The 27116-nt window shown below is 35.8% G+C and overlaps 4 protein-coding genes and 1 long non-coding RNA gene across 6 annotated transcripts in view; 2 read left to right on the plus strand and 3 right to left on the minus strand.

Annotated features, from left to right (window-relative positions):
- The window catches only part of LOC126382080 (glypican-6), a 125915-nt gene extending 114202 nt beyond the window's left edge, over window positions 1-11713 (minus strand). The window contains exon 1 of the mRNA XM_050031802.1: window positions 11310-11713. Within this exon, the coding sequence (XP_049887759.1) occupies window positions 11310-11529 (220 nt within the window). The 5' untranslated portion in view covers window positions 11530-11713. The remainder of the gene's footprint in view (window positions 1-11309) is intronic.
- LOC126382197 (uncharacterized) overlaps window positions 1-17896 on the plus strand; it is a 74963-nt gene extending 57067 nt beyond the window's left edge. The window contains exon 2 of the long non-coding RNA XR_007569041.1: window positions 17808-17896. This is a non-coding gene — a long non-coding RNA (uncharacterized LOC126382197). The remainder of the gene's footprint in view (window positions 1-17807) is intronic.
- Window positions 12035-17896, plus strand: LOC126382145 (probable pseudouridine-5'-phosphatase). Of its 2 annotated transcripts, none has more exons than XM_050031916.1 (5): window positions 12035-12161; window positions 12230-12370; window positions 12798-13016; window positions 14366-14598; window positions 15276-17896. In XM_050031916.1, exons 2-5 carry the CDS (start codon window positions 12256-12258, stop codon window positions 15450-15452), a joined length of 744 nt encoding a protein of 247 aa, XP_049887873.1. In that variant the 5' UTR covers window positions 12035-12161; window positions 12230-12255; the 3' UTR covers window positions 15453-17896. The 2 variants fall into 2 exon arrangements, with proteins under 2 accessions (XP_049887873.1, XP_049887872.1); XM_050031915.1 differs by having other exon boundaries at window positions 12035-12157.
- A 5-nt stretch (window positions 17897-17901) lies between these two features.
- Window positions 17902-20204, minus strand: LOC126382171 (NADH dehydrogenase [ubiquinone] 1 alpha subcomplex subunit 2). The gene is made up of 3 exons (XM_050031957.1): window positions 20014-20204; window positions 19837-19943; window positions 17902-18059 (listed from the first exon to the last, which is right to left on the minus strand). The coding sequence occupies exons 1-3, from the start codon at window positions 20091-20093 to the stop codon at window positions 17977-17979; spliced, it is 270 nt and encodes an 89-aa protein (XP_049887914.1). The 5' UTR covers window positions 20094-20204; the 3' UTR covers window positions 17902-17976.
- A 1628-nt stretch (window positions 20205-21832) lies between these two features.
- Window positions 21833-27116, minus strand: LOC126382139 (DCN1-like protein 1). The gene is made up of 3 exons (XM_050031908.1): window positions 27046-27116; window positions 26302-26901; window positions 21833-24543 (listed from the first exon to the last, which is right to left on the minus strand). The coding sequence occupies exons 1-3, from the start codon at window positions 27046-27048 to the stop codon at window positions 24352-24354; spliced, it is 795 nt and encodes a 264-aa protein (XP_049887865.1). The 5' UTR covers window positions 27049-27116; the 3' UTR covers window positions 21833-24351.

The raw sequence follows: 27116 nt of genomic DNA on the forward strand, positions 1-27116 counted from the left end.
AGACCGAGCGCGTTTACCGCTGCGCCATCGAGCTCCTCATTAAATGTCAAATATTATGATAGTGCGACAGGGTTCTAAAGTGGGTACATGATATTGCTCATGACTGTACCTGTCAACGTTATAATTTTGTATCGATTAATCAGCCAGTGCTGTTTGCAATAAGTGCTTGATTCGTAAGCAAATACTTATAACAACATTTTATAAATAACTGGGCTAAATAATCCGTTATTTACTTACGTAATTATTGTCACCTTTATAGCCCACAGCGATATTAAAAAATAAACTGGTAGTGCAAAATGTACAATGAATTGCTATTAATGTTAATGTAAGTACTTACCTACATAATAAATAACGAATATAGTTACACTGTTATTTATTAACAAATAAATCCTGTTTATCGACAATAAAAACTATTTATGTAAGTACCTGCCTTTATATACCTACACAAAATGGATAGACCTAGAAAAACAAGTTGACGTTATCAAATGAACTTAAGAATATAAATCAATAAAGATCAAAGTTCACAGGAGTTATTTTCGTCAAACATTACATTTCGCAATTAATAACAAGAGTCATACCTACTTCATCATGTTTTGAAATGCATTCGAGTGATAATTCCAAACTGGTACTAAGTTTGCAAGCAATTTTTGATAATTTATGAAAGCATTCTTTATGTCATGGTTCATGATATGGCCCAAGAGTGTGGATTTTGCGATGGATGTACCTCTCATGATTATCACGTGCTTATCGGTGAAGGAAAACATCGTGAGGAAAGCTACATTCCCGAGAAATGCATTTTCGGAAGTATGTAATGTGACCTAACCTGTATTGGGTTAGTTTTCACTTCGCGGGTTGGTTTGGTAGGTCAGATAGGCAATCGCTTCTGTAAAAAACCGGACCTGTCAAATCTTTAGGACCCCGTGAAAATAGGATAATGCTAGGGAGATGTTGTTGAAATAGCATTTTTTTTATAAAAAGACTAAAAATAGACGCCATCTGACTATTAAGATATCGGCCCTCAATCATGATATTTTACGATGTTTCTTCGTCCTGTATTACTCTACAGGGTAACTCTATTAATTAAACAACATACATACATACATACATAAACTCACGCCCGTAATCCCAAATGGGGTGGGCAGAGCCACAAGTAATCAAAGACAACTTGCAGCCACTGTTGATACGAAGTCCTAAGATGGATATGATGAACCTTATGGTGATAAGGGATCAGCCTATCGCCCATAACATTAGTCCATCATGTTAGAGGACGCAATCCCTCTGTCGGTTTTTACGACATGCCCGGGAAGACAAGCAGCTGAACGTGTTCTATGTTTTTTATTTGCTCCCAGAACAGCATAGAAGTAATTAAACAACTTTGCTGGATAGGACAAAGGTGTCTCATTTCGCCAACTTTCTCTAACTTTGTACATCGTTATAAATTTGATGCGCCTTTTGGCGTAAGTTTTGCTTAAGTTTAAGCTTTTGGCAAGGAAGGTTATTTTACCTATTTGTTTCAACTCTTTAATACTTCTTATGATATCCTTATTATTATCAATGTTCTTTACGCCTTACGTATGGCTGCTCTTAAAGTACGCGTCACGAAAAAAGTCTGATTTTAAAGGATCTAATTGTCAAGTTATAAATAATTCTATGCGAATACTGCGGTCTGCGACACTACTGCCGTAGTCACGGGACTTCTTTCGTGGCTTGGAGTTCCATTTTCTTAATTGTAAGAACATTCCTCCTGTCTTTACGCAGCGCAGGTATGAAATACGTATTAATATTAGGCTTCCAAACTTGTAAATAGATCACAGCTTTCAATGCGTGAGGAACTCAAATCTACTTAATTACAATTTTGACTATGTTCAAGACTCAACACTTTTTTTGTAACTAATTATTCTAGTTCTATTTGGGAAAATCTTTAGCTGGTTCAGAGGTTGTTATTCCACTCTATAATTTGTTTCTGATAACTGTTCTCCTAGAATAAAAAATAAAATAAAATCAACCAAGTAAATACCTACCCAACTCGCTCATCTTTCGTTCCTTTATATCAATTCTATAATGGTATAACGTCTCTAGCAGGGCTAAAAAAAGGATAAAATTATCGATCGATTCAATTAATTTTGTCGAAATCGATAAGTTTTTTCTCCCCTAACATACGTGACACGTGAATTTGTTCGTATTTTGATAGAATATGACTTATTTGGGTTCACATACCTAATTAGCACCAATAGATGAAACGACATAATTATATCGTCAGAATCGATAAAATTACCGTGACAAAATTTTATCACGTTTCGCATGTTAGCCCTATAGAAGTACCTAGTTGGTAAAGTAATTGATATCATAATATGCGTCCATTTGCATTATAATGGGCATTGACTCCCGATATCTTGAACGGTGCTAATATGCGCGATAGTGTCCAAGATAGCTTTTAACTTCTTGGGAATTCACAGTATTGGTTTATCTGTGTGTGTAAATAGAGCATACACAGCGTGTTTTTTGCTGGGAAAACGGCCAATCTTCGCTAATGTCTTTGTGACGTCAACCTACACGAAGAATCATCCCTGGTGTCAGGTTATTTAGTAGCTGATGGCCGCTGACATGGCTCAAGTAACGGTCACCTACATGCCTTCTTAAGCAGTAGCCGGGACCAACTGCTTAACGTTCTTAAGTACGGGTCATCTTACTGGGTTTGGTTAGGAGGTATCATAGGCTGATTACCCGATTGTCCGAAAACAGATTACTTATAGAAAAATGCTTCTGTCTTCTTCTATCAACCCTGGTGTCAGGGTTACTATTGAGCCGCCAAATGCCCCTGACATGACTCATGTAACGACTACGTACTTACATAAGTAGTAACCAACGGACCAACGGCTTAACGTGCCTTCCGAAACACGGATCATCTTACTTGTAAGTATGTAGTCGTTACATGAGCCATGTCAGGGGCCTTTGGCGGCTCAGTAATAACCCTGACACTAGGGTTGATGAGGTTGGTTATCCACTTCACAACCCACATGATAATGAAAAAGAAGTAGAACAATCTTGCCAACTTCTGTTAATATTATTCATGTAAAGACAGTAGACACGCATCGTACATTCTTGCAATATTCGAGCTAATTACTACGTCTCATAAACTCTACAAATTATGATTAATAAAGGACTAGAGGAAACCTATAGCGCAGACATTCCTAAGGGTCAATAACATCGGCAAAGCTTTATTTAGACATGAGAATGAAGTGGTCAGATAAGTAATTAAGATCTTGATCTGTAAGCCGATGTCGTGGCGATTTTGCATTACCTGTCTGTTACGTCTAAAAAGAACAAAAAATATTGTAATACGATATGTTTACGAGCGAAAACGAAACATAAATCTAATGATCTAACGTACGTATATAAAGTAGAAAATTATCTTCCAAAAAAATTTAGATTACAAAAATCTAAATTCTAATCTGAAAAGTTGCACATTAATACAACAATAAATAAATATTAAATAAACAATGCTTATTATCAATACTTATTAGACAATTTTCTTCCGAGAATGTTTATAAAATCTAAGGACAATGAATACTTTTATGACTGAAAGAACAATAAGCGAGTAAATGAAACAAAACCGCAAATGTACAAACAGGCTCGGCAACCAGCCTCAGACAGACAATCTTCATTTATAGACATGTAGAGACGCGTCAACACCTGTCTATGTCTGAGGAATGTGCATTCAGGAATGAACCGGTCACTTTCCGGACTTTTAATTCCCAAAACGAAAACGAACAATACGGTCACGAGAGCGCAACGAAAACGCTCACGATCTTAACCGTTCAGCCTAGTCGAAGTCTCGAGACGCATTTTTTTGCGTAAACAGGCTTTGACTGGACTTGCACCGACAGGTCGCCACCTGCCGGTGGAATGTCCGCCCAGGAATTAGCGCTACTTTCCGGATTAATCACCCGATGCACGACTTGTCTGTCACGATTGGAGGTTATGTTAAAAGTTTTACTTTCGGGCTTTTGTCTACTTGTCTAATGTAGCATTGCTTTGCCTACTAAGCTTTTGCTTTGTCGACATACCTATATATCGAGGATGAGCGTGAGTTTTAGATGTAAGTATACAAATGGTATTTCCATTTAACCTACATATTATAACTTAACATAAACAGCCGAAATACGTCCCACTGCACAGACCCCCCCTTCAATCAACCTGAAGGGATATGGATAGTACTCCACCACGCTGCTCCACTGCGGGAACCTAAAAACCTACAAATAAACTAAAAAATAAAAAAGCATATTATTCCAGATCAAAGGAACAAAGGTAGGTCAGAGCGCAGGATAGGCTCCAAATACCTAACTATTTATCGTTGAATTTATATCGGGGGCTTTAACCAATAGACGCAGCGAATGCTATCTACGTGGATAAACGTGGTACGGCTATTGGTCGAAGCTCGAACCCCTCTACATTAATTATATCGCGCCGCACGTGGTGCAGAACCCATGCCGCGGATTCTGCGATGAAGAAGCTACATACATTATAATTGGACGTTTCAAATCTATTAACTCTGCTTTTAATGCCTTTTAAGGAGTAAGTTAGAAGTTAGTAATACCTAAGCTACAAGTTAAGTACAGTTAAACCACCCGCTGGGGCTCAAAAGTCTAGGCAACTTTTAGATGATAGGTAGGAAGATTTTAATAGAAATAAAAGCGAACGTTGATGGTAGGGCTGGCACAGGAAGACCTAGACGTACATTGTCCAAATTGGAGATGTCTTTAGAAAAGGTTTAGTAGGATCTACTCAGAACCGGCATGCGCGTATGAAACGATTGATGAATGTAGAGGAAGCAAGAGAAGTGTGTCAGGATCGAAGCAAATGGAATTCCATAGTCTCTGCTTACCCCGGTGGGAAATAGGCGTAAGTTTATACATTATATGCATGCACTTCAAATAAAACTATAGAGACGTAAAATACCGAACATATTACGTAAGATAAAAGCTCAACCAAATTTCAAATGCTCTTATAGAGCTGGGGGGTTAAAATGGCCACATCGAAGCAATTCATCTAAGAAAGCAATATTGCTATTTGACAGTTGTTTGCATTGCGCACTTACTTTTATATGCGCAAATGTCAAATTGCAATATTGCTTTCTTAGATGAATTGCTTCGATGTGGCCATTTTAACCCCCCTGATAGTAAAGAGGCGAGTGATATTTTTATCCGACTTCAAAAGGAGAGGTTACGATCATACGTCACGATCGACCTCGAACGTCTCTAGATCTCAAATCGATATTTACGATCGATTCTCTATTCATGCATTTACGAGGCGCCTATTGACTTGCGTGGGGATTTCGCTATAAAATGTATTTATATAAAAGCAGATACCTAATTGATTTGTTAACAGGGGACAAAAATGTTAAATTGGTCAGCTGACAAGCCTGACAAAAGTTACCGTAAATAGGCAGTTATCATCACGTATCCATGATGAATTAAGATTATTAACCCACCCGAGCCGTGGTAGCCCAGTTGGCATAACGCTTGCCTCTTACTTCGAATCCAGCACAGGCCTAAACCAATGATTGTCGAATTTGTTTTCGAATTCATGTTTGGATCATAAATGTTTATCACGTGCTCAGCGAGGAAAACATCGTGAGGAAACCCACATTCCCGAGAAATGCTTTTCGGGGGTATGTGACAGCATTGGGCTGGATTTCCCGTCGCGGATTGGAAGGTCAGACAAGCAGTCGCTTCTGTAAAAAACCGGACCTGACTAATCATCGGGTTAGGAAAGCGGACCCTGTGAAAAACGGGATAGCTAATGCTAGGGAGATGATGATGAATTAATGAGGTAGTTTCAATCTAAGTAAAATATCATCATTATCATCATCAGCCCATTAACGTCCCCACTGCTGGGGCACGGGCCTTCCCTATGGATGGATAGGGAGATCGGGCCTTAACCCATCACGCGGGCCCAGTGCGGATTGATGGAAAAAAATATATAATGGTGATTAAAATTAATTGAAAGAAATCGAGGTTTTGATGAAAACCATCAGAATATCAATTTTCAAAAAAGCGCTTACGTTGTCTTCACTACTTATACGCCGACTATGTTTCATAGCTTGTAGACAAGCCTTTTATAGCACCGTGATGAAACAATTAAGCTAAAATAGCATAATCTTGAAAGGACGACTAAATTTAAAATTGACCATGTATGCAGGTGTTCTGAGGCAGCTACGGGTCAAAATTGCACGACGGGTTTGGTTAAAATATAATAAAGTGAATAAACGTACAGGTATATTTAATTAATCGTGGAGTCCGCAATCGAACTGACAGATGTAAGAGGCAAAAACGCTTCTTTGTACCGCATCCTGTTTGAGAACCTAATTACAGAATGAGAGGTTCGTACCGTAGGACATAAAGGGCCCATGTAGCCCCATTCACAAGTTGATTGAAAGGGGTTACGTATGAACGGAATAATGGGATTTGCAGGCATGCGGTAATTTCCATTTACGCTTTTCTTTCTCTCGATTTCGTATAGAATAGAATTAATGTCAAAATGCGGCCGATTCCCGATTCTGTCGGCATAGACTAAGGAATAATACTACCTGGCGGATAAAACTTATAATTTTATTTTAGTTCGTTAATTGTAAAAATAGTGCCATCCTTCACTAACAACGAGTACAAGACAGAGATAGAGTTAGAACTCTCAAACTAAATTAAAATTCAGTCAGTTCGTGCCAGAATCAGCACCAATGTTTCAGTTAGATAAATTGTGTATTTACAATCACCCTATGAGTATACATGTACATACCTACCTACTTAACTTATCGATAAACATACCGACTGGGCACTGCCGTTCCCTTGACCTATCGAGTAGGCTCTACCACGCGGTTCGTGCGAGTTTTGCGGCTTGACGCGCCTTCTAAAGCAAGCACAGAGCCTACGAGTATAATTTGGTTTTATCAAATTCTTGATGAAATATAAGTAGGTAGGTCGGTGTGTAATCTGACAAAACATCTACCAAAATACACCCAGAAACCGCATATTCGCATCTTGTTAATTAAATTATTACCAACTTCGCTAAAACGGAACGTAAGTAGGTATGCAATAATGAAACGTGCGAGTTGGCAAGTACCTATCAAGCAAGAACGATCCATCATGTGCTAGCTCAGAAGTTCGACTGTACTACTGATAAATTAGTAATCTTCAGCAGCTAATCAATAGTTGGGTTGACGACCTCCATGTTTACCGACAACCCGTCCGCCTACCCACTGCTTGTCATAGCGGTGAGAGTCGAACTTAGGCAAATAAACAGGTACTTGCATAGAGACATTTTAGTTGGAGAAAGAAATCGGAAAAACGTTATAAAACGTCCGTGTCTCGGACCTTTCGTTGTAAAACTAGTTTCGACACAACCGAAATTAGTAATTTACTTAGGAATACAGGGAGCTAAAGAGGTACCTGGATCTATTTTTCCTTTTTTCTGAATAAAAGCACGAACGACGTTAGTTTTATGCTGTTACCTACGTTTTCAAACCTCAATGTCCTCAAACGAAGTTTCTGAAAAATCTTATCCTGTTTGAATAATATTAACGGAAGACTTTTAAAAGTTACAAACACACTAGGTAGGTAGCTAACTATGTACCTACGTGATATCTTGGGTGTACCTATGTACATTTCAGTACCTCTGGCGAAATCTAGCCCCTGCTTCCTTCTAAATCATCGTGCAAATCCAATGCAATGCAAATCACTTTATTTTTTAATATCCCTGCCTACCTTATCTGAAAATGAAATATTTAAATTCATTTTCTTATTTTTGTGTTTAAACTGGCAACGGATTAATGCGCCATACTGCCAAAAAATATAAGTACCTATGAAGGAAAAATTATGTATGTCAAAAAATATTATTCTTGTGGCATAATAATTTTATTATTGTCGGCCAATCATCGGTGGAGATGCTAATTCGTCATCATCATGTTTTGATTAAAATAAAACGTTAATAACTCGTATTCGGAATCATGAATACCTTACCGGAAGAGTCATCAAATCTATATTCTATTTGATATACGTGTGGATAATCCACACATTCCCGTGGTCGGTCGTCCCTCGTTATCTACAAATTGGACTCCAGTGAAAAAATATTATTCTTGTGGCATAATAATTTTATTATTGTCGGCCAATCATCGGTGGAGATGCTAATTCGTCATCATCATGTTTTGATTAAAATAAAACGTTAATAACTCGTATTCGGAATCATGAATACCTTACCGGAAGAGTCATCAAATCTATATTCTATTTGATATACGTGTGGATAATCCACACATTCCCGTGGTCGGTCGTCCCTCGTTATCTACAAATTGGACTCCAGTGACAGTTATGATAGATAGGTTGATTTAGAAAGCTTCTAAACAGGATATTCTATTGGATGATAACGATATCCTTATGATATTTTGTATGTGAAGGGTGATATCCAAATAAATAAAACTGGACAATCCTTCTATCCTACTTATACATACCTTATGATGACAAGGTATCAGTCTATCACCTTTAACAATTATTGTCCATCATGTCAGAAAGGATACAATCCCTCCGTCGGATTTTACGACATGCCCGGGAAGACAAGCAGCTGAACGCTCGCTCGCAGAACAACAGAGAAGCTAGCAAGTAATCTATTTATTATTCTTTATATTGCATTTAATCTTGATAAACCGACGAGAGAAAAATCGTACGTATGTTAATTTACAACTTGATCCTAAAGTTGTTGAAGCCCTAAATCATGCTGACAAAAAGACAAAAACCTGTTCTTCGGTTGAATAAAATCTTAGCTTAGTAACTGGTGATTCACCTTATGCCTTTCCGGTGCACTTGCATCCTCCCACAAATTCCTTTACGAGCCGTTTAATGGCATCGAGATAGAATTCTGCACACAAATGCCGGTAGTTGTCGCGACAGGCTGCCCGTTAGAAACACCGGCGACCGCGGATTGCATGCTAAATAGCTCGTAAGCCATGTAAAATACTTAGTAAAACTTGATACGACGCTGGCCGATCTCTCAGACAGTATAGCCTTATTGGGAAACGTGGCGTCAACCGGCTTTTAAATTGTAAGCTCTATCTTAATTGCAAAAACTCGTATCGGCGAGATCTGCCTGCTTCCAATGAATTAGCATTGGCGACGAATAAAACGAGAGTATTTGCGTATAAATCACTCAACTGGTTACTGCAGTATATATTATAGTTAAACGTTAATAAGTTGGTTTAGACCTTGGGTTGTTTCGAATCTATTTACAGATCGGTTAACACAACCACATGATCAATTAGTGTTATTAAATCAGTGGTGGTTTAATAGCTCTATGGGTAACATCGACCTGCGGGTGAGGCAGCGCTTCATTAATAATGTATCAGTTTACCGTAAAGGACCGCACTGTTCGGCTTCTAAAGCCTCCGACACAGAATACCTTCGCAAACATACTTACGGCGAAAACATTAAAAAATGATATAACCTATTGAAGTTTGAGAATTTAACTTTAAATTACATATGTAGTGTAGACGAAACAAGCTTTCATTATTTCGTTTTTTAAAAGCAGAGGTATTTTTAAGGCATTTTTGGGTTTCTCAGTTCATCGTATTTTGAGTGGCCTCTCGCAATGGCATTGGTGAGAAACAGCCTGCAAAATACGTGTGCTAAATTCCAGCTGACCACGATTTTAAATTTTCACAGAATAATTCATCCACGATAAAGGCGATGACGGACATACTTTCGAATCCCAAAATGGAAGATGTAATGAAACATCTGAACGTTGCCGACGGACCAGATGGTTTTCTGTTGCAATCAGCAGTATAAACATAACATAATATCAAGAATAACATAGCAGAAATAATATTAAAAATGTACCTACTTATTTTTTGATCAAAGACCAATCCTTTGATTGATCTTTCACGAGTACAATGTATTGCAAAATGCCTGGCAAGGGAACCAATGCTACCAGATAGATCGTGATAAACCGTCACTGCTAATTTCAAAGCGGATTTATACGCACGCTTTTCAACAATTGATGTTTAAAAGCTTCCATAAATACGAATGAATGTCTGAAAACCGTGTCGAATTGTATCTGAACCTTCCGTTCGGTGGATACCTCGCCCACGTTTACTCCGAATGCTATTACCTGCCTACTTGCGCCTGTGCTTTAAACATGTTTTCTGACATTGAAGTCAGACGTTCAATTTACATCTTACGGTAGGGGAAATAAAGATGAATATTCAGTTCGGCTCTTTTGAGAATTGTAAGACAAAATGCTCAAAGATTTGGTTCGCAGAACCATGTATTTTATCTGCTCATGTCGCAACGTGTGCATTTCACAACACCGCCCACTGTATCAACTACACCTACATCTTGAGCTTTGGACCATGTTTGTTCAGTTAAAAAAGGTAAAAATTGTTGCTTTAAAAGTTATATGCATGAGTTTATATTTAACAATGAGAGTAGTAAACTTAAAAATAGGTACTGGAGTCCATGTACAGGTACCTATATCGTGAAGTATTTCATCATGATAATTGTGTACGACCATAGACCACTCACAATTCAGAAGTGATTGGGTATGTTCTGGATCACAACTCGTCACTTACTGGGAAAGTTGGTAGGTAGGTACCTTGGTGAAATTATAGTCATACGTAAACCAAATTAAAATTGCATTTCAGTTACACTTTAAATAATAACACATAGTGCCGGTTAAGAGTCTTTGAAGTTTTGGTTTTCCTAGGAATAGGGAGAGGTAAATATTTTTTGATTTAGCCTTTCCAACAGGTAAAAAGGTGTTTTCTTATCTCCGGAGATTCTTAACTTTGTTACTTTTTCAAAAGTTAACAATGCTACTGGTCCTTTCGCTATCATATTTGGAAGTGTGAAATACGTTATTAACTGTTAAAAGCGATATTTATTTTAACATTCTGTGGTGGACTTAAGTACATTTATTAACCGTGTTTTAATATATTAAATAACCACTGTTATATTAATGATTAATAATAGATTGATATTCTACTGGCTACCTACATCTAGGTAGTTCATTGGTCTACTTTCCTGGTGCTGATAAAGCTGTTTATAGCCATAAATAATAAAGCAATGTTAGCTGAGTACACCTTGTAGCAAGCGATTAGAGTATCTAGGTTAGCTTTAAAAATAATAAAACGCTACACATATTTATTTTCAGCACCTTGCTTCCACAGTGAATGACTATCAAATCGGTACGTGTGAAGTCGTATCATTTATTATCATTTATTATTATCACATTCAGTATGGAAAGAGAGCGCACGATTCTCAATTTCTCACCTGAGTTCGGCTGCTCTTGTATGTCCACCGACGACAACATTCCTTTCCTTTCGAAGATGTTTTTAACATTAGTACACGAAACCTCCGTGTCCGTAGCAAGGGATACCGCCAAAAAACTCGATATCAACAGTAAATACAGAATTTGGTTCTTCATTGTGAATCCAAAAATCGATTTTTTGTTAGGCGACAGTTTAACACAACAACACTTTTTCACAGCCATGTTCCCGATAAATTATTTTATAACTTTTATTTAACACACACTTTATCGTGAAAAGATTTTTAAATTAAAGTACATATAAAATGATCTAATTTAGAATGAATTGTGGTACCTAGTGTAAACATAAGCAACGCGACGAACTAACTGCGGTCCATGATGGTCGCAGCCCGACTGCGCTGACTGAAGTGCGCCGAAAGCGAACGGATGTCAGCGAATAGCTGATTGCTAGAGGTAAAATATCAACTGAATTCAAGCAAGTGCATCGAAATACAAAATAAGCAGTGAAATATATAAAAATCAACATACTACTTTTGGAACATAAAAAACCTTAATATTTCCAAAATTTAAGTTACGTAATTTTTGTCAAAAGTATAATATAGTTTAGCAAATGACACATTTGAGGTAGCAACCCACGCATATTGCTTTTTCAAACAGCATACGGTATTTTCATATATAAAAAAGAGATAGCTGTTGTTCACAAAGTACTAACTTAATTGCACATTTTCATTCAAGGGATTGTTTCTCTCTATTTTTTTCTTATCAATCGAAAATATTGAAAGCGGTGGACGTGCTGTTGTAAATAAACTTAATTTTCTTTAAAAGTTGGAAAAGTAGTTCGTGTTGTGACTATGCAAGTAAATAATATTGTTTAACATTTGATTAGATCAGCTGTTTGACGTATATTAATTATATTTATCTTTAGAATTTTACATAACAGCCGGTATAACCATGAGGATATATCTGTTAAAAACTGTGTCAAATACGTTCGGAAGGAGATTTTTATCTACTAAAAATGTGAAGAAAGTTACACACTGTATTTTCGATATGGATGGCCTTCTTTTGGGTAAGTACTTAAGTGTTTCGAATTCGACCTTTTTTGAATGGTCAATGTTAACCAATGAAGGTTATTTACATTTTACTTCACGCCTTGTCAAAATTACTTAGTTTATTTGCATGAAAATCAAAATGTTTCGTAAATCTACTCTTAGTGTAGTTTTACAGTTGATTAAACAGTTTAATATGCATGGAAATGCAGATTTTAGTCATAGTTTCAGTTTTGATCGGGTTTTAAACAGTTTGATTTCCATACAAGGCACAAACTTAACAAATAGGTAGGTATACCCTTATTTACTTTGGTTTTATTTAAAACTAAAAATAATAATACATACCTAATACATATGTCACAAATTCACATTCACAAGGAATAATTTTTATTCAGTCACATTTCAAAAAGCAAATTGCTAACTTAAGATCTCTTTTCCACTTTTCAGATACAGAGTTGGTGTATAAGAAAATGATAACCCAAATATGTGCTAAATACGGTCATGAGTATACTGACGAGCTAATGATGAAGGTGCTCGGTGGTACAGAGCAGCGGTTGTCCGAGATATTGTGTAAGGAACTGAAGCTGCCGATCACACCAACTGAATTCAGGAACCAGATACTTGAATTAGGAGATAAAATGCTGGCCGGTGCTCCACTGTTGGATGGTAAATTTAATTATAACTTCTAACATCTACAAATCCTTGATATTTCAAATTACATAATTTGCATGGCTTATGGCTAGTTTACTACTTTGTACAAAGTTAAGAACCCTATTTTTGGTAGCGCTTTGTTTGAATTTGACAAAATGTCCAAAAATTGCAACCTGGTATTTAAATATAGTATATTGTGGCCGTATACTAAAATTCTTGTGACATTATTGTATTTTTTCAACACTGATATCAGTTTGAGTGTGTGATAAAATGTGTAAAATAAATTATAATTATTTATGCCTACTCAATTATTACGTATCCATATAAAAGGCGCGAATTTCGAACTTAGAAACAAGGGCATTACAGACTACGAAAACCTTTTATTTTTTTCTTTTTTCTGTATTTCGGACTCTGGACTTCCTTTTTAAAATTATATCCATTATGATAGTAGAGATAGTTATTCAGCAACAAACCTAGAGTCGAATTTGTCCACCACTGCATTTATCCAGGAAAAAAATGACCATAGAAAAAGAACTTTGAGACAGAATCTGATAGGATTTTGCTAGAATCATACGGAAAGCTTATGATTGAAGAATGGAGTTCTTGGACCAAGTTCCATACAGTTTTGACAATTGTCATTTTATAATTTATTTTTTATTTAGTGATAATAATCTTAAAAATAATCTTATCATCATCTTAAATAAATAATCTTTATAATATAATAAAATAATAATAACAAATATAAAAAATAATAAATATAATAATAAATATTCTTAAATAAATAAATAATCTTATATCATCTTATCATCTATCATCATCAATATGTTTATAGGTACATATTTGATTTATAGCAACATTTATGGAACTTAATCTCCTGCGAACTGTATATTTATTTGCTCAATTTATGCAATTGTGTCCCTAATCTCTAGTTACTTATGCAATAAATTGCCACTAATTGACGTTGTAGTAGGAACATCCGCATCCTATATTGCACACTAGATGAACTAAACTAATCTAACACACTTAATACGTAACGAAAACTTTGAAGAATGATTCAGTCAGACAATGATTCTGGTTATATCAAGTGGAATTTTTCGTCGCAAAGGTATGGAATTGAAAATAATTACAAAAGTTTCATGATGATTCCTCGGGAATGTTGGTTTCCTCACGATGTTTTCCTTGATCAGACATTAATTCGAAAAAAAATTCGACAATCATTGGTTTTGGCCTGTGCTGGATTCGAAGTTGAACCTGTGACCCAAAGTGAGAGGCAAGCGTTCTACCAACTGGGCTACCACGGCTCCCAGCAGTCTGCCTTTGTGTGTACCTTTTATTAATACCTATTATTTTATTTCTTTTCACAGGTGCAGAAAGACTAATCCGTCATCTTGACAAAACGAAGGTACCGTTCGCGCTGGCCACTTCATCTAGCGACAGGTCAGTGAAGACTAAAGTGGCGGCCCATAAAGAACTGTTTGAGAAGTTCCACCATATGGTCATGGGCAGTACTGACCCTGATGTCAAATTCGGGAAACCACATCCTGATATCTTTCTGGTTGCAGCTGCACGGTTTCCTGATAAACCTGACCCTTCAAAGGTGAGGATTTCATGATACATTGGAAACCGAGTTTATTAAAAGTGATCATTATCTCCCTAGCGTTATCCCATTTGTACATAACCTAACCTAATCTGAGGATTTGACAGGTTTTTACAGAAGTAACTGACATTCCAACGGGCGAAGCGCAAACCAGTCCAATACAGATTAGGTCACATACCACCGAAACACATTTCGCGGGAATTCCTCACGATGTTCACGAAAAAGGAAAAAATATATACTTCTTATAATACTATAAATTATCAGCAATAACTGCTTTACACTATGACACTCTATGTACTTGAATCGCATGAAATGAGCCTTCCAAAATGGCGTACCTCAAATGACCCCCCCCCCAATATCGTCGAGTTTCTGTGAAAACATCTTGCGCGGATTGACAGGAAAAATCAAATTATTAAAAAAAAATCTCTTACCTTATATTACGAATTTATGAGCTTGCTCCTGCGTGCTTTGGGGAGCACGTAAAGTGGAGAGCCGTTAGTTGTTGTTTTGCTGCTTCTGGAAACTTGTGTTGTAGTTCCAAAATTACTTTTTCTTCTCTCGTGTGGGTTGTGAGGTGGATGACCAACCCTAGCCACGCTGGCGTCAGGGTAAATGGCGCATCGCCTCCTTTGTTACTTGAAAAAGCATTTCTAAATCATGGTGATAACATTTTCCAGTGCCTTGTGTTCGAAGACTCTCCGCACGGCGTGACAGCGGGTATCAAAGCAGGTATGCAGGTCGTGATGGTGCCGGATCCTCATCTAGACAAGAGATTAACGAGCCACGCCACCATAGTGCTGCCAACCCTAGCGAAGTTCCAGCCGGAAATATTTGGTCTACCGCCGTTTCAGTGATTGCAGAGGTGCAGGTTGAACTGGCGTGAGCTTCCAATAGTGTTTGACCATAATAGCTGTAGCCATAAGATATCGCGCGCACGCGCAGGTGTTTATTTATTTTTCTGTTGTCTATCGAATCGATAGTATCTATTGTTAGTCACCTTAGTATACCACTTAAAAATGATCAAAATAGCCGGATTGCTATTGATACTGATTTGCCTTTGCATGACAACATTGGATCACTGTTTGACAGTGAATTTTAAATTTCACCAATTGATTGGATCAGCAATTTAGACTGTGTAGGTATAGACATATTTAGGTAATTAAACAAAGTACTTAAATAAAAAAATATATATGTAGGTACGCACCAAAAATAAGTACCTACTTGGGGGTAGCCACATTGAAACAATTCATCAAAGGTGAGCAATATCAACAAATGACAAATAGATGAATTGCTTGGATATAACCCCCCTTTAGTTAGCATACAAAAACATAAAAACTATTTTTTGAAAAATATTTAGGAGATCCATTTATTTTGTATAGCAATCCAAGCAGATAGAATCTAATTTCCATTCGTAGTGCCTCATTTCGATAAGTGCCCAGATTAGATATTAATATTATTGTACCGACAATAATGCATATTTTGTTGATATTTGATTGTTAGTCTTATCATTCATATTCATAATAACGAGCATTCATTTATTTCTTCGCTTCAACTGGCTTCAAGATTTTTGTATTATGGTATTCTGTCATGAGACACACCAAATTTTATTTTTAGTTATACCAGTCATTTTGTTAACCGCCGAAAAGAAAGGGATGGATGTGTGTGTCAACATAATTCTGTCGGGTTATTGGCCAATATAAAATTTTGGAACGGCTTTTTAATTCTGCCTAAAATTGACGTGTGTTTCGTAAATTTTATGCCTGTCGATTGCCCGTCCCTTTCCTTTTCGGCGGATAAGAAAATGACAGCTATATCTTAAAATAAAATTAGACGGTGTGTGCAGGAATCAGACCCTATACCTCTTAAAACGTAGCGTAACTTTGATTAGAGGTTAGCCAAGTTGCAAACGATTGCGAAAATCGACATTGATAAAAATGTACGGGATTGACCACTGCGTAAGCGTGAAAAGATTCAAAGTCTATGGGATTGACATAAGGTGAAATGTCAACTTAAGGTGAAATGTCAACATAAGGTGAAATTTCTATATGAGGCGAAATGTCAATCACATATATTTTTATCACTGTCATTATGCGTAATCGTTTGCAAATTGCCTAATACCCCAGTAGGGCTAACATGTGCAACTTGATAAAATTTTGTCACGGGGATTTTATCGTTTTGTCGAATGGTGCTATTATGGGAACCCGAATAGGTCATGTTGTTCTATCAAAATAGGAACAAAATCACGTGGCACGCATGTTAGGGAAAAAATAAATTTATCGATTTTGACAAAATTTATAGAATCGATCGATAATTTTATCACGTTGCGCATGTCAGCTCTGCTAGGCAGAGATATTGTACGGTCACGAGAATTAATATGTATACACTTTGGTATCATGTCACATTAACTGTTTTGACAAATTGAACTGTAAGTCTCACTAAATGTCAAATATGTTAGTGCGACAGAGTCCTAAAGTGGGTACATTATATTGCTCATGACTGTACATCGCCTATTGCGAAAGAGTCGAGAGATATGTCTCATTCGCACTACGAAAGAGACAAAAGATACCATTATCATGTTGTTTTACGGGGTATAATTTGACAGCTGTCATTAATAAACTAATCTCACTTGAGACTGCCCTCAAGGTATACAGTGCTCAAGTCCCTGTTTGTAAATAAGAACTGTCGGTTTGACATGATCTTGAGGGCAGTATCGAAGCTGAGATTAGTTTATTAATACCACTCTTACTGTCAATCAGTCAAGGTTATATTTAAGGAGTATACACTGTCTTAGGACGCGAATGTCACTTTCTCCACCACAAGTTGGTTTTCAAATGTGCTGTACCCTCATATTATAAACGTGTATTGCTTTACTACGTTACGTACATACATACTTCATTACTAATTTTAACTTGTGTTTGTGATTGTTAGGAGCAATATCAGCCCAGTTAAAAGAGAATGTTCTGGATCGTGTATTTAAATAATTATATGTATACAGGGTATTAGAAACGTAACAAATACCTACTAAGGGGGATGATTCAGACCATGATTTTAAGTTAATATTAAGTGGAATTTTGCGTCGTCTGAATCATACCTCAAAGTTTTTGTTCTGATGTCACCAATAACCTATATGTATTGACATCTAATTATTAAATATTTCATCACAGAGACAACAATTATTGTAAAACATTATAACAATCTCTTTTAACTAGGCAGTTTACATACTGGGATGTAGATTTTTACCATGTTATTGTTAACAAAACCCTAGATTAGTTAAGCATAATAAATTATTTACTTGAAACAGTGTTTTGATTGAAATAAACTTTTAATTTCTATTTGCTATGTATGTACATAATAAAATAATTTAATGGATAATATGATTTACTTTGCAAGTTGTTTGACGACATTCAGGATATCTCCCTCTTTGAGATCGGTGAGGGGGGCGGTGCGTTCTACACCGCGCTCTGAAATTGTAAACATTCCATATTTTAGACAAAAAAAATATTCAAAATGAATTTGAATATGATATATTGCGCTTGTTTTTTAGGCTATGGATACTGTGGATTACTAAGTACTATAATGAAAACTAAGAAAACTACTTTTTCTGGTCAAATATTAAAAAAAATGATACATCATAATATTTCTAAAGATGTGATAGATACCACCCAGATACACAGTTGACGGTAGCGCTCTTGCAACGAGGATTTACGGGTTGAACCACATCTGTCAGTACCTCCAATACACTTGCCTATGTTTCTATCCTTTTCTGTTTCTTACAACTGACATTTGCAAGAGTGAGACAGAGCGACCGCACGCGGCAGTGCCGACTACGCGATAGCGTGTTTCGGTGCGCGTTAGCATGCTTACGCATGTTATAGCGTGCTGTTAGATGTGGTTCCACCCTGATCCAGTTAATGGTGCTAATTCCAGTAAACACCATCCAATTTTCTTTTAAGTTATATCTGTCATTTTCTTATCCACCGAAAAGGAAAGGGACGGGTAATCGACAAGCATAAAATTTATGGAACATACGTCAATTTTAAGCAAAAATCTAAAACAACCCTATAAAAATTTTGCATTGGCTAATAACCCGACAGAAAGAGATACCTTTTTGATTCACCCGGGTTATTCATTAATTTATTCATTCTTCCTAAAATTCAATCATCTGTCCCTTTCCTTTTCGGTGGATAAGAAAATGACAGGTATAACAACGTAAAATTAGGAGGTGTCTGCAGGAATCAGGGCCAATGTATGCTTTTTTGGAGATTTTTACATAAATTCAGTACTAAAATAACTATCAAAGTACAAACAAATTCATTTACCCGAATTCTACAAAATTATAATACACCAGTTACTAACATACATAGAAGGAATTCATTTGCATTCAGCCAATGCAGTGATAATTTTTATAATTTCATCAGTATTTTTATTGGTCAGAGATTCTGATACCTCACGGCCCTTCTCTATAAATAACAATATTACTTTGGTTATGTTTTATCCATATTTATTATAGACTGCCAGTGTTATTACAAAACCAAGTCTAAAGATAAACTGCGTTCAAAATATTAATCTGCTCCACGAAAGAAGTCAATGGGTGTTAATGGAACTAATTAAGAAGTCTAATTCTACACAAAACCACTGTGTGTGTGTAATGTGTGTGTTCTATATATCTTCTAATCCTTTTATCCCCTGCTGGGATGTAGGGCTCGAATAGCAGATCCAAATATCAATCTACAATGAATTTTTATGTATGCTTCTGCCATTTCTTTGGAATAATTATCTACCCAAATGAGAAAATAGGTAATTATCATGTTAAAGCTGTACAACACCATCTACATTGTTTTTGGTCAATGTAAACCCAGTTTATCTTTCAATCTTTGTTTTGTAATAACAGGGGATTATTTATAGGGAGAATGGGAGCTGCCCAAAGAGACCTGTAGGAAAAATGCTTTAAGCAATTATTCGCAAAATACAATGAAACAACTCTAATGTATTTTGACTTTAGGATTATTATGGAACAGATATTGAATAAGAATTCAATTCAGTTATACCCTAAATTCAATCCTATCAGTTTCCACTGACTAGTAACATCTTGTTAAAGCTGTAAAGAAGAAGCAGAGTAAGTAACTCCTAGACAATATTAATTTTAGTATTTTTAGTTCATGGAATCTATCTTTTTTACGTTCCTGCGACACATTTGATGATCTAGGGGTTTTCAGTGATACAGCATAAGGTACATACCATATCGCGCCCAAATCCGAGGTTGAATACCACAACATTCTCTAATCAAGATGGGGAACCCTGGGTTGTCCTTCTTCAAGCTTATATAGTGTTTCTGAATAAACTGCCTGAAAGTGAACAAAAATAGTCAAAATAATGTTTAGGTTATGATAGTGTTTATGTAATCAAATATCGCACCTTACGCCTATGGATTGCCTGCTGGTCTGGCAGAGATGAATCCTCAACTCCTTAAGAGCGCCGCCTAACTTAACGGACATCTTCAAGTATTTATTTGGAGGTAATTTCTGGGTAAAAGGCTATCGAAAATATTGGAATTATTTTCCGTTTCCGATTTGGTTTCCGAATATCTCAATTGTCAATGTCAAACTGACATTATGTTTTGTTTCATCGAACTTGAAATCAGGTAGATTGGCAAAGGAGACGGGATTAACAGCTATTAAGCCTCTGCATAGAGCCACACTGGCCTCCGGCAAAGGGCCTCCGGATAGTCCGAATGCTTAGCGAAAGGGCGAGGTTATTATTTTACTTAGTGCTTGAGACGGTATTTGCGAACGATTCGTATGTTTTCTTTTATGATAATTAAAAAGAGCATAAAGCACATTCGTTTTTAATTATCGAACCGGACGACGCATTTATAATGAAAAGACTGAAAGTTTCTGTAAACTTTACAGTGTAAATTGTACGCTGAGAAAGATATTCACATTGCTATATTTTGTTATAGCAAAAGATATTTTGATAACGACTTGCACCACCTGTGTATGTGTAACTTGGCTATATTTTAGAATTTAGGAAATAAGAATATTTTATCTATTTATTTAACAACTTTAATGTAGTTAATACTCAATACATCAATTTCATCTTTTTGTACATTAAATCTAAGTACCAAACACTTTAATTATGATAATATTTTAATGTTATCCTAGAAGCAACAACACTGTTCCTAGAAACATTAAATCCGCATTGAAAATTAATAGAAAACTTTATGAACATTTAAAAAACTACTTATCCTCCGCCATCCATAGTGGAGGAGCATGGTGGAGTTTGCTCTATGTCTCCATTGATTGTTGGAAGGGACTTTCCCTAGAAAAGGGTTTCATGAGCTGTTACTTTTTTAGATGAGGTAATGATAAGTGATTAACACACGTTTCTAAGTCATTTGTTCTTTTAAAAAGCTAATCAGTTTTATAGTATTGTTCAATGTAGCATGAAAATGAATATAATTATTGAGACTAGCCGCTGATTATCGTGGTAACCCGCATTTTGGTGTGGGTCAAGCTAGCGGCCTCAAAAAAAAAATGGGCACGAAAAAATAATTTCACCATACCAAAAAATAGTACTCTTATTGAAAAAAATAGTACCTGTTGTAAAAAAAATAGTACCATCACGGTTCTGGATCTATAGCCATGTTTTATTGCACTTGCTAGCTTGACGGTGAGCGAAATTTGGCGAGAGTTAACGACAAGGTCTTTCGCTTTGATTTAAACGCCAAAAAATAGTACCGAAATAGTACTCACCCCCTGCAAAATACCGAAATGAGTACTTCAACGGTTCCAAAGTTATAAAGGCAGTTCTTTGATCCCGCTGGCTTGACGTTTTGAAAATACCTATTATCTAGGGAACGCTTGCATACTTCAGTTTGTAACTAATGTCAATAAACTCGTATGAAATAGTACTCCCTACCATCATAATTTGGACCTGATTCTCTTTGTAGAAATATGTCAAAAAGTCATTATAACCTATGTCATACATTTATCAAGACAGGTACCGTCGCGAACAAAATTATTACACATGCTCAAGAAGAATGTTGTCAGATTTTAGTATTTTTTCCCCATTTTTGGGTAAAAATTGGTGAAGTACCAGGGTTGTCAGATGAAAGTAATATCATTGTTGAAACTCTTTGAGTTATTCTACAAATACTGCAAATTGTTTATTAACAAACACTTCGATCCGTAACAAATTGAACATGAAGGTATAAATTATAAAATAAAACAGTAGATTAAAAATGTATCATGATGTATTAAAATCACAGATTGTTTTCAATAAGAACTAGACCCATGCAGCCATTTTCTATTAAAATTATTGCATATGGGTGTATGCAATAGCAATTTTTTGTAATAGCAACACTCTGAAGTGCAAAGAAATGGTAGGGTAGACCTCCAAAATGGCAATACTGGCGATGGCAATACTTACGAATAAATTGTGAGGTTATGTAATTGTCTACGTGACTGTATCAACAACAAATGTATGGCATAGGTTATGATGATTTTTTAACATATTTCTACAAAGAGAATCGGATCAAAATTATGATGGTAGGAAGTACTATTTCATACGAGTTTATTGATATTAGTTACATAATGAAGTATGCAAGCGTTCTCCAGATAATAGGTATTTTCAAAACGTCAAGCCAGCGGGATCAAAGAACTGCCTTTATAACTTTGGAACCGTTGAAGTACTCATTTCGGTATTTTGCTGGGGGTGAGTACTATTTCGGTACTATTTTTTGGCGTTTAAATCAAAGCGAAAGACCTTGTCGTTAACTCTCGCCAAATTTCGCTCACCGTCAAGCTAGCAAGTGCAATAAAACATGGCTATAAATCCAGAACCGTGATGGTACTAATTTTTTTACAACAGGTACTATTTTTTTCAATAAGAGTACTATTTTTTGGTATGGTGAAATTATTTTTTCGTGCCCATTTTTTTTTTGAGGCCGCTAGCTTGACGCACACGCATTTTGAAAATCTTTGAGTGCACGCGTGTTTGAAACAGCTCGTATAAAATATGCAAACATCGTGTCACAAAAGGCTTTACGATATGCAACTGATATTTAGTTGACCGAAGTTCAGATTAATAAGAAAGTACCTACAATTAAGAAACTTGATATTTACATTTAAATATCACTATGATAAGACTTAGAAGGTCACTCCAACTATCGATCAACTAAAATTGATGTTTTAAACTGTAAATATTACACCATGCTACATGAACGAACCTCCAATGGTTTCGCGATAATAATAAATTCAAATAAATCACAGGTCTCGCTTATTTAAATTGTCACTGATATAAGTAATATAGCGTCTTAATTAACATATCTTCTTAGTTTGACGTGGCCTGGTCCTGAACCGGTACATAGGATGGCTCCATTCTTATGTGTAGTGTAGTGTCTCTGAGTTGAAAGATTTTACAGATTCCTACAGAAGATTGCGGCTGTTACGCCATCTGGTTTTAAAGCCCTCAAGATTGTGCACAATTTAATTCAATTTTTTACTCTCCAGATATGTTAATCAAGACATAGTAATGAGGTCTATGATTTCAGAGTAAAAATAAAATATGATTTCAAATCCGAGTGAGTTAAACAATCCATCAAAACAGCAAGAATTTTGATACTTCAGGTTAAACATTGCACATTTATTGTTGTTAAAATTGCACTTTTTCCCTTCAAAGAAGCTAAGCTAAAGCAAAAAAAGTTATAAATGTTAATTTTGTGTCAATTTCAACAAGAAATAAATGAGCAAGAACAATTTTTTTCAAAAACCAACTTTTGATTAAATAATTATTTTTTTGACTTTAGTCCGACATTTGAGTTTTGAACTCTCACAAAATCATTGCTGTCACAAAAATATATGTATTTTAAAGGAAAAAAAAACAGGGCAACTTCTAAGCATTAAAAATAAAAATTGTAATATCATTAATGTGTATATACATATTTACATCTTAATTTAATTTACGGCGTACTATACTAGCAAGAGAATAATCTTGTTGGAAAATTTAGAAAGTTTAAATAATTTCCCGCTTCTGAATACTGCAACATCTTGAGTCTTGAGACAAAGTATTTTATAAACACTAGACACAATTGAAAATAAATAGCAAGAAAACAGACAATAGTTAATAAATAAATATATATTTCAGCATTTAAAAGGCAAGTGACATCATTTATTTGATGTTACAATACTCAGAAGCTTACAGACAAATATCACCGAGTTCATCGTACCCTAGTAGAGTAGGTTAGGCAATAGGATCAACAAGAGTACACAAGAAATTTATCTAACGGACGAATAGTTCCAGAGCCCTATACAGTTGAGTGAGAACTCTATACACACACTGATGTAAATATTATGATCGTTGACAGGTACACAAGAGCAATCTAAAACATTAAAATTCAACGTTCATTATTCTAAGTCATACCTTCCATTGTCATAATTCACATCAATTATTAAACAGAGGACTTTCTAAACACTTATGAACCTGTCAACTGACCAGATACTTTTACCGATCCGAAATATCCAAGAGCTTACACTGTACAATTCAAAATATCAATTTGGTCACTTCACAATTTAGTCAGCTGCACAACTCAAATATGACTATTAGAATGAGCCACTCAATTGTACACAGCTCAAGACCGTACAATACGAAGCGTGATAGCAGGAAGAACATGTACGTTCGTAGACCGGTGGCATGTTGTGGTCTCGGTTCGTCATGTGTCACTGCAACTTCGTATTGGAGGGGAGGAAGTGTCGGCTAGCCAGACGCGGGCTCCACACTGGCCCCGTCCGCTGTGAGGCCCTGCTTCTGGCACCACTCTACGAAGTCGTCGATGAGCACGGGCCAAGCGCCTTCTGCGTCGTAGTTGCTCATACCATCATCAATTTGTGTGGCAAAGTCTAGCAATAGATTCCACGTGTCTTTTGGTATTGATCTTTTGTGATGCTCCTGAAACAGAAGAATGATTTTTGAAACTATTTTATGGGATTAGTTTCCTTAAAATTTTTAAATGATATTGACAGACATGTACTAGTTTAACTGTATAAAATTGAGGCCATTTTACGTTTGAGTATTGTATACATAAATGTCTTATTTATTACACAGTCTGGTGGCGCCTATCACACCAATAAGTTACACGAAACGCGCATCATAGGATAGGGGCCCACAGACGCGAAGTGATACATAATGAGAGATTTAACCAAGGGCTGCTGTTTATTGTAGACAAATATTTGTGCCTGAGTTTGACAGTTCTTAAACTAATGCAGTCCTTTACTTACAGTAAATGCAAGAAAGAGATGCAGCTATTTTTATACCCGTAAAATTATCTTAAAATTAAGTTAGTGCCTGAATTGACTTCTTCGTATGTCCAGTTTGAATAGACCATTTATTGACGTGGCATGTGATCAATAGAATACTACGTAAATATTCATTGAAAGTGATTTGGCAAGTTTACCATTTTGATGACATAGCTAACAATGATATAGCAGAATTTCTCTAATATGATTCTAATTGAGACATACTTATACAGGGTGTAAGTAACACCGTAACAAATACTCTGATGGATGATTCAAATTATTATTCTGAGTTAATATCAAGTGGATTATCCATTGCAAATTAGAATTGAAAATTATGTCCAAAAAACAAAAATTTTGCGACAGAAAATTCTACTTTGTCTGAATCATCAGCCCAGTATTTGTTACGATGTAACACCCAGTATGACTATAATTTACTGCATTGTACCAAACAATATATATATATAAATATAGTATTAATAAGCGTAATACTTGTTTATACACTATGTACTATGTTTTCCCATGGATGGAAGAGATCTCTTGTTAGATACCTTTGTTAATAATACCTTCACATATTTTTTTATTTAGGTAAATGAGTATCAGTTTAAAGAAAGGATAAGATTTTAAATTATATAATTAAACATACCGTTAGGAACTTGCACCATGCATCGAGGAACTTAAACCTCCCACGAAGCACTATATTCCAATATGCTATCGCCATGTCTAATTCCAATCCTTTCTGGCCAGGATTCTTGGCATAATTGAACGTAAAGTGATAGAAGTCTTTGAACTTATTTGTATCTTTTATTTCAAGTTCCAACGTTGTCAGTTTCCCCTTTAATTTATTTTGAATAGACCATTTATTGACATGGCGTGTGATCAATAGAATACTACGTAAATATTCATTGAAAGTGATTTGGCAAGTTTACCATTTTGATTACATAGCTAACAATGATATAGCAGAATTTCTCTAATATGTTTCTAATTGAGACATACTTATACAGGGTGTAAGTAACACCGTAACAAATACTCTGATGGATGATTCAAATTATTATTCTGAGTTAATATCAAGTGGATTATCCATTGCAAATTAGAATTGAAAATTATGTCCAAAAAACAAAAATTTTGCGACAGAAAATTCTACTTTGTCTGAATCATCCGCCCAGTATTTGTTACGATGTAACACCCAGTATGACTATAATTTACTGCATTGTACCAAACAATATATATATATAAATATAGTATTAATAAGCGTAATACTTGTTTATACACTATGTACTATGTTTTCCCATGGATGGAAGAGATCTCTTGTTAGATACCTTTGTTAATAATACCTTCACATATTTTTTTATTTAGGTAAATGAGTATCAGTTTAAAGAAAGGATAAGATTTTAAATTATATAATTAAACATACCGTTAGGAACTTGCACCATGCATCGAGGAACTTAAACCTCCCACGGAGCACTATATTCCAATATGCTATCGCCATGTCTAATTCCAATCCTTTCTGGCCAGGATTCTTGGCATAATTGAACGTGAAGTGATAGAAGTCTTTGAACTTATTTGTATCTTTTATTTCAAGTTCCAACGTTGTCAGTTTCCCCTTTAATTTATCTATGCTGTCGACGCCTAGCTCCGACAGGCCCGTCGTAAACTCTTCTTTCGTAAATTCACACTGCACTGCTGCTTTACACTTCCATGCAATTATTAATACTAGAATAGATTCAGGACTTAAATTTAGGTCATCAAGGAACTTCATTACCCCGTCTACTGTGATCTTATCGTTCTCCTGCTGGTCTTTATACTTGCTAAACAGCTGTTCCAGCTTCTTTCTGTCCACTGAAGCCTTGATATTGTCTTTGTAGTAGGCTTCAGGATTCTGAAAATAGTTGTCGCTCGCGAGGTCCAATTTCCAGTCATTCTGCGACAAACAGTATATGGCTGTGCTCTCGCTCGTCTGCGTGAACGCGACAAACTTCTTCACTTTGTCTCTCTGTGACGATTTTAATTTATTCTGAAACGAAAACGCAGTAACGTCAGTGGCAACTCATAACCTTATGCACTCCGTATTTGCTCAACAACCGATATTGAGAAAGTGGATTTGAGCCAAAGTAAAATAAAGCGAAAGAAAGATGTTATTTATTATGTTTTTACTTACCATTTTGATTGGATTATTTGTTATTTTCTATTAATGACTTTCACTGTATTTCGACATCGGAACCAAAGTGA

Source organism: Pectinophora gossypiella, chromosome 3, assembly GCF_024362695.1.
Source record: "Pectinophora gossypiella chromosome 3, ilPecGoss1.1, whole genome shotgun sequence".
Taxonomy (NCBI): Eukaryota; Metazoa; Arthropoda; class Insecta; order Lepidoptera; family Gelechiidae; genus Pectinophora; species Pectinophora gossypiella.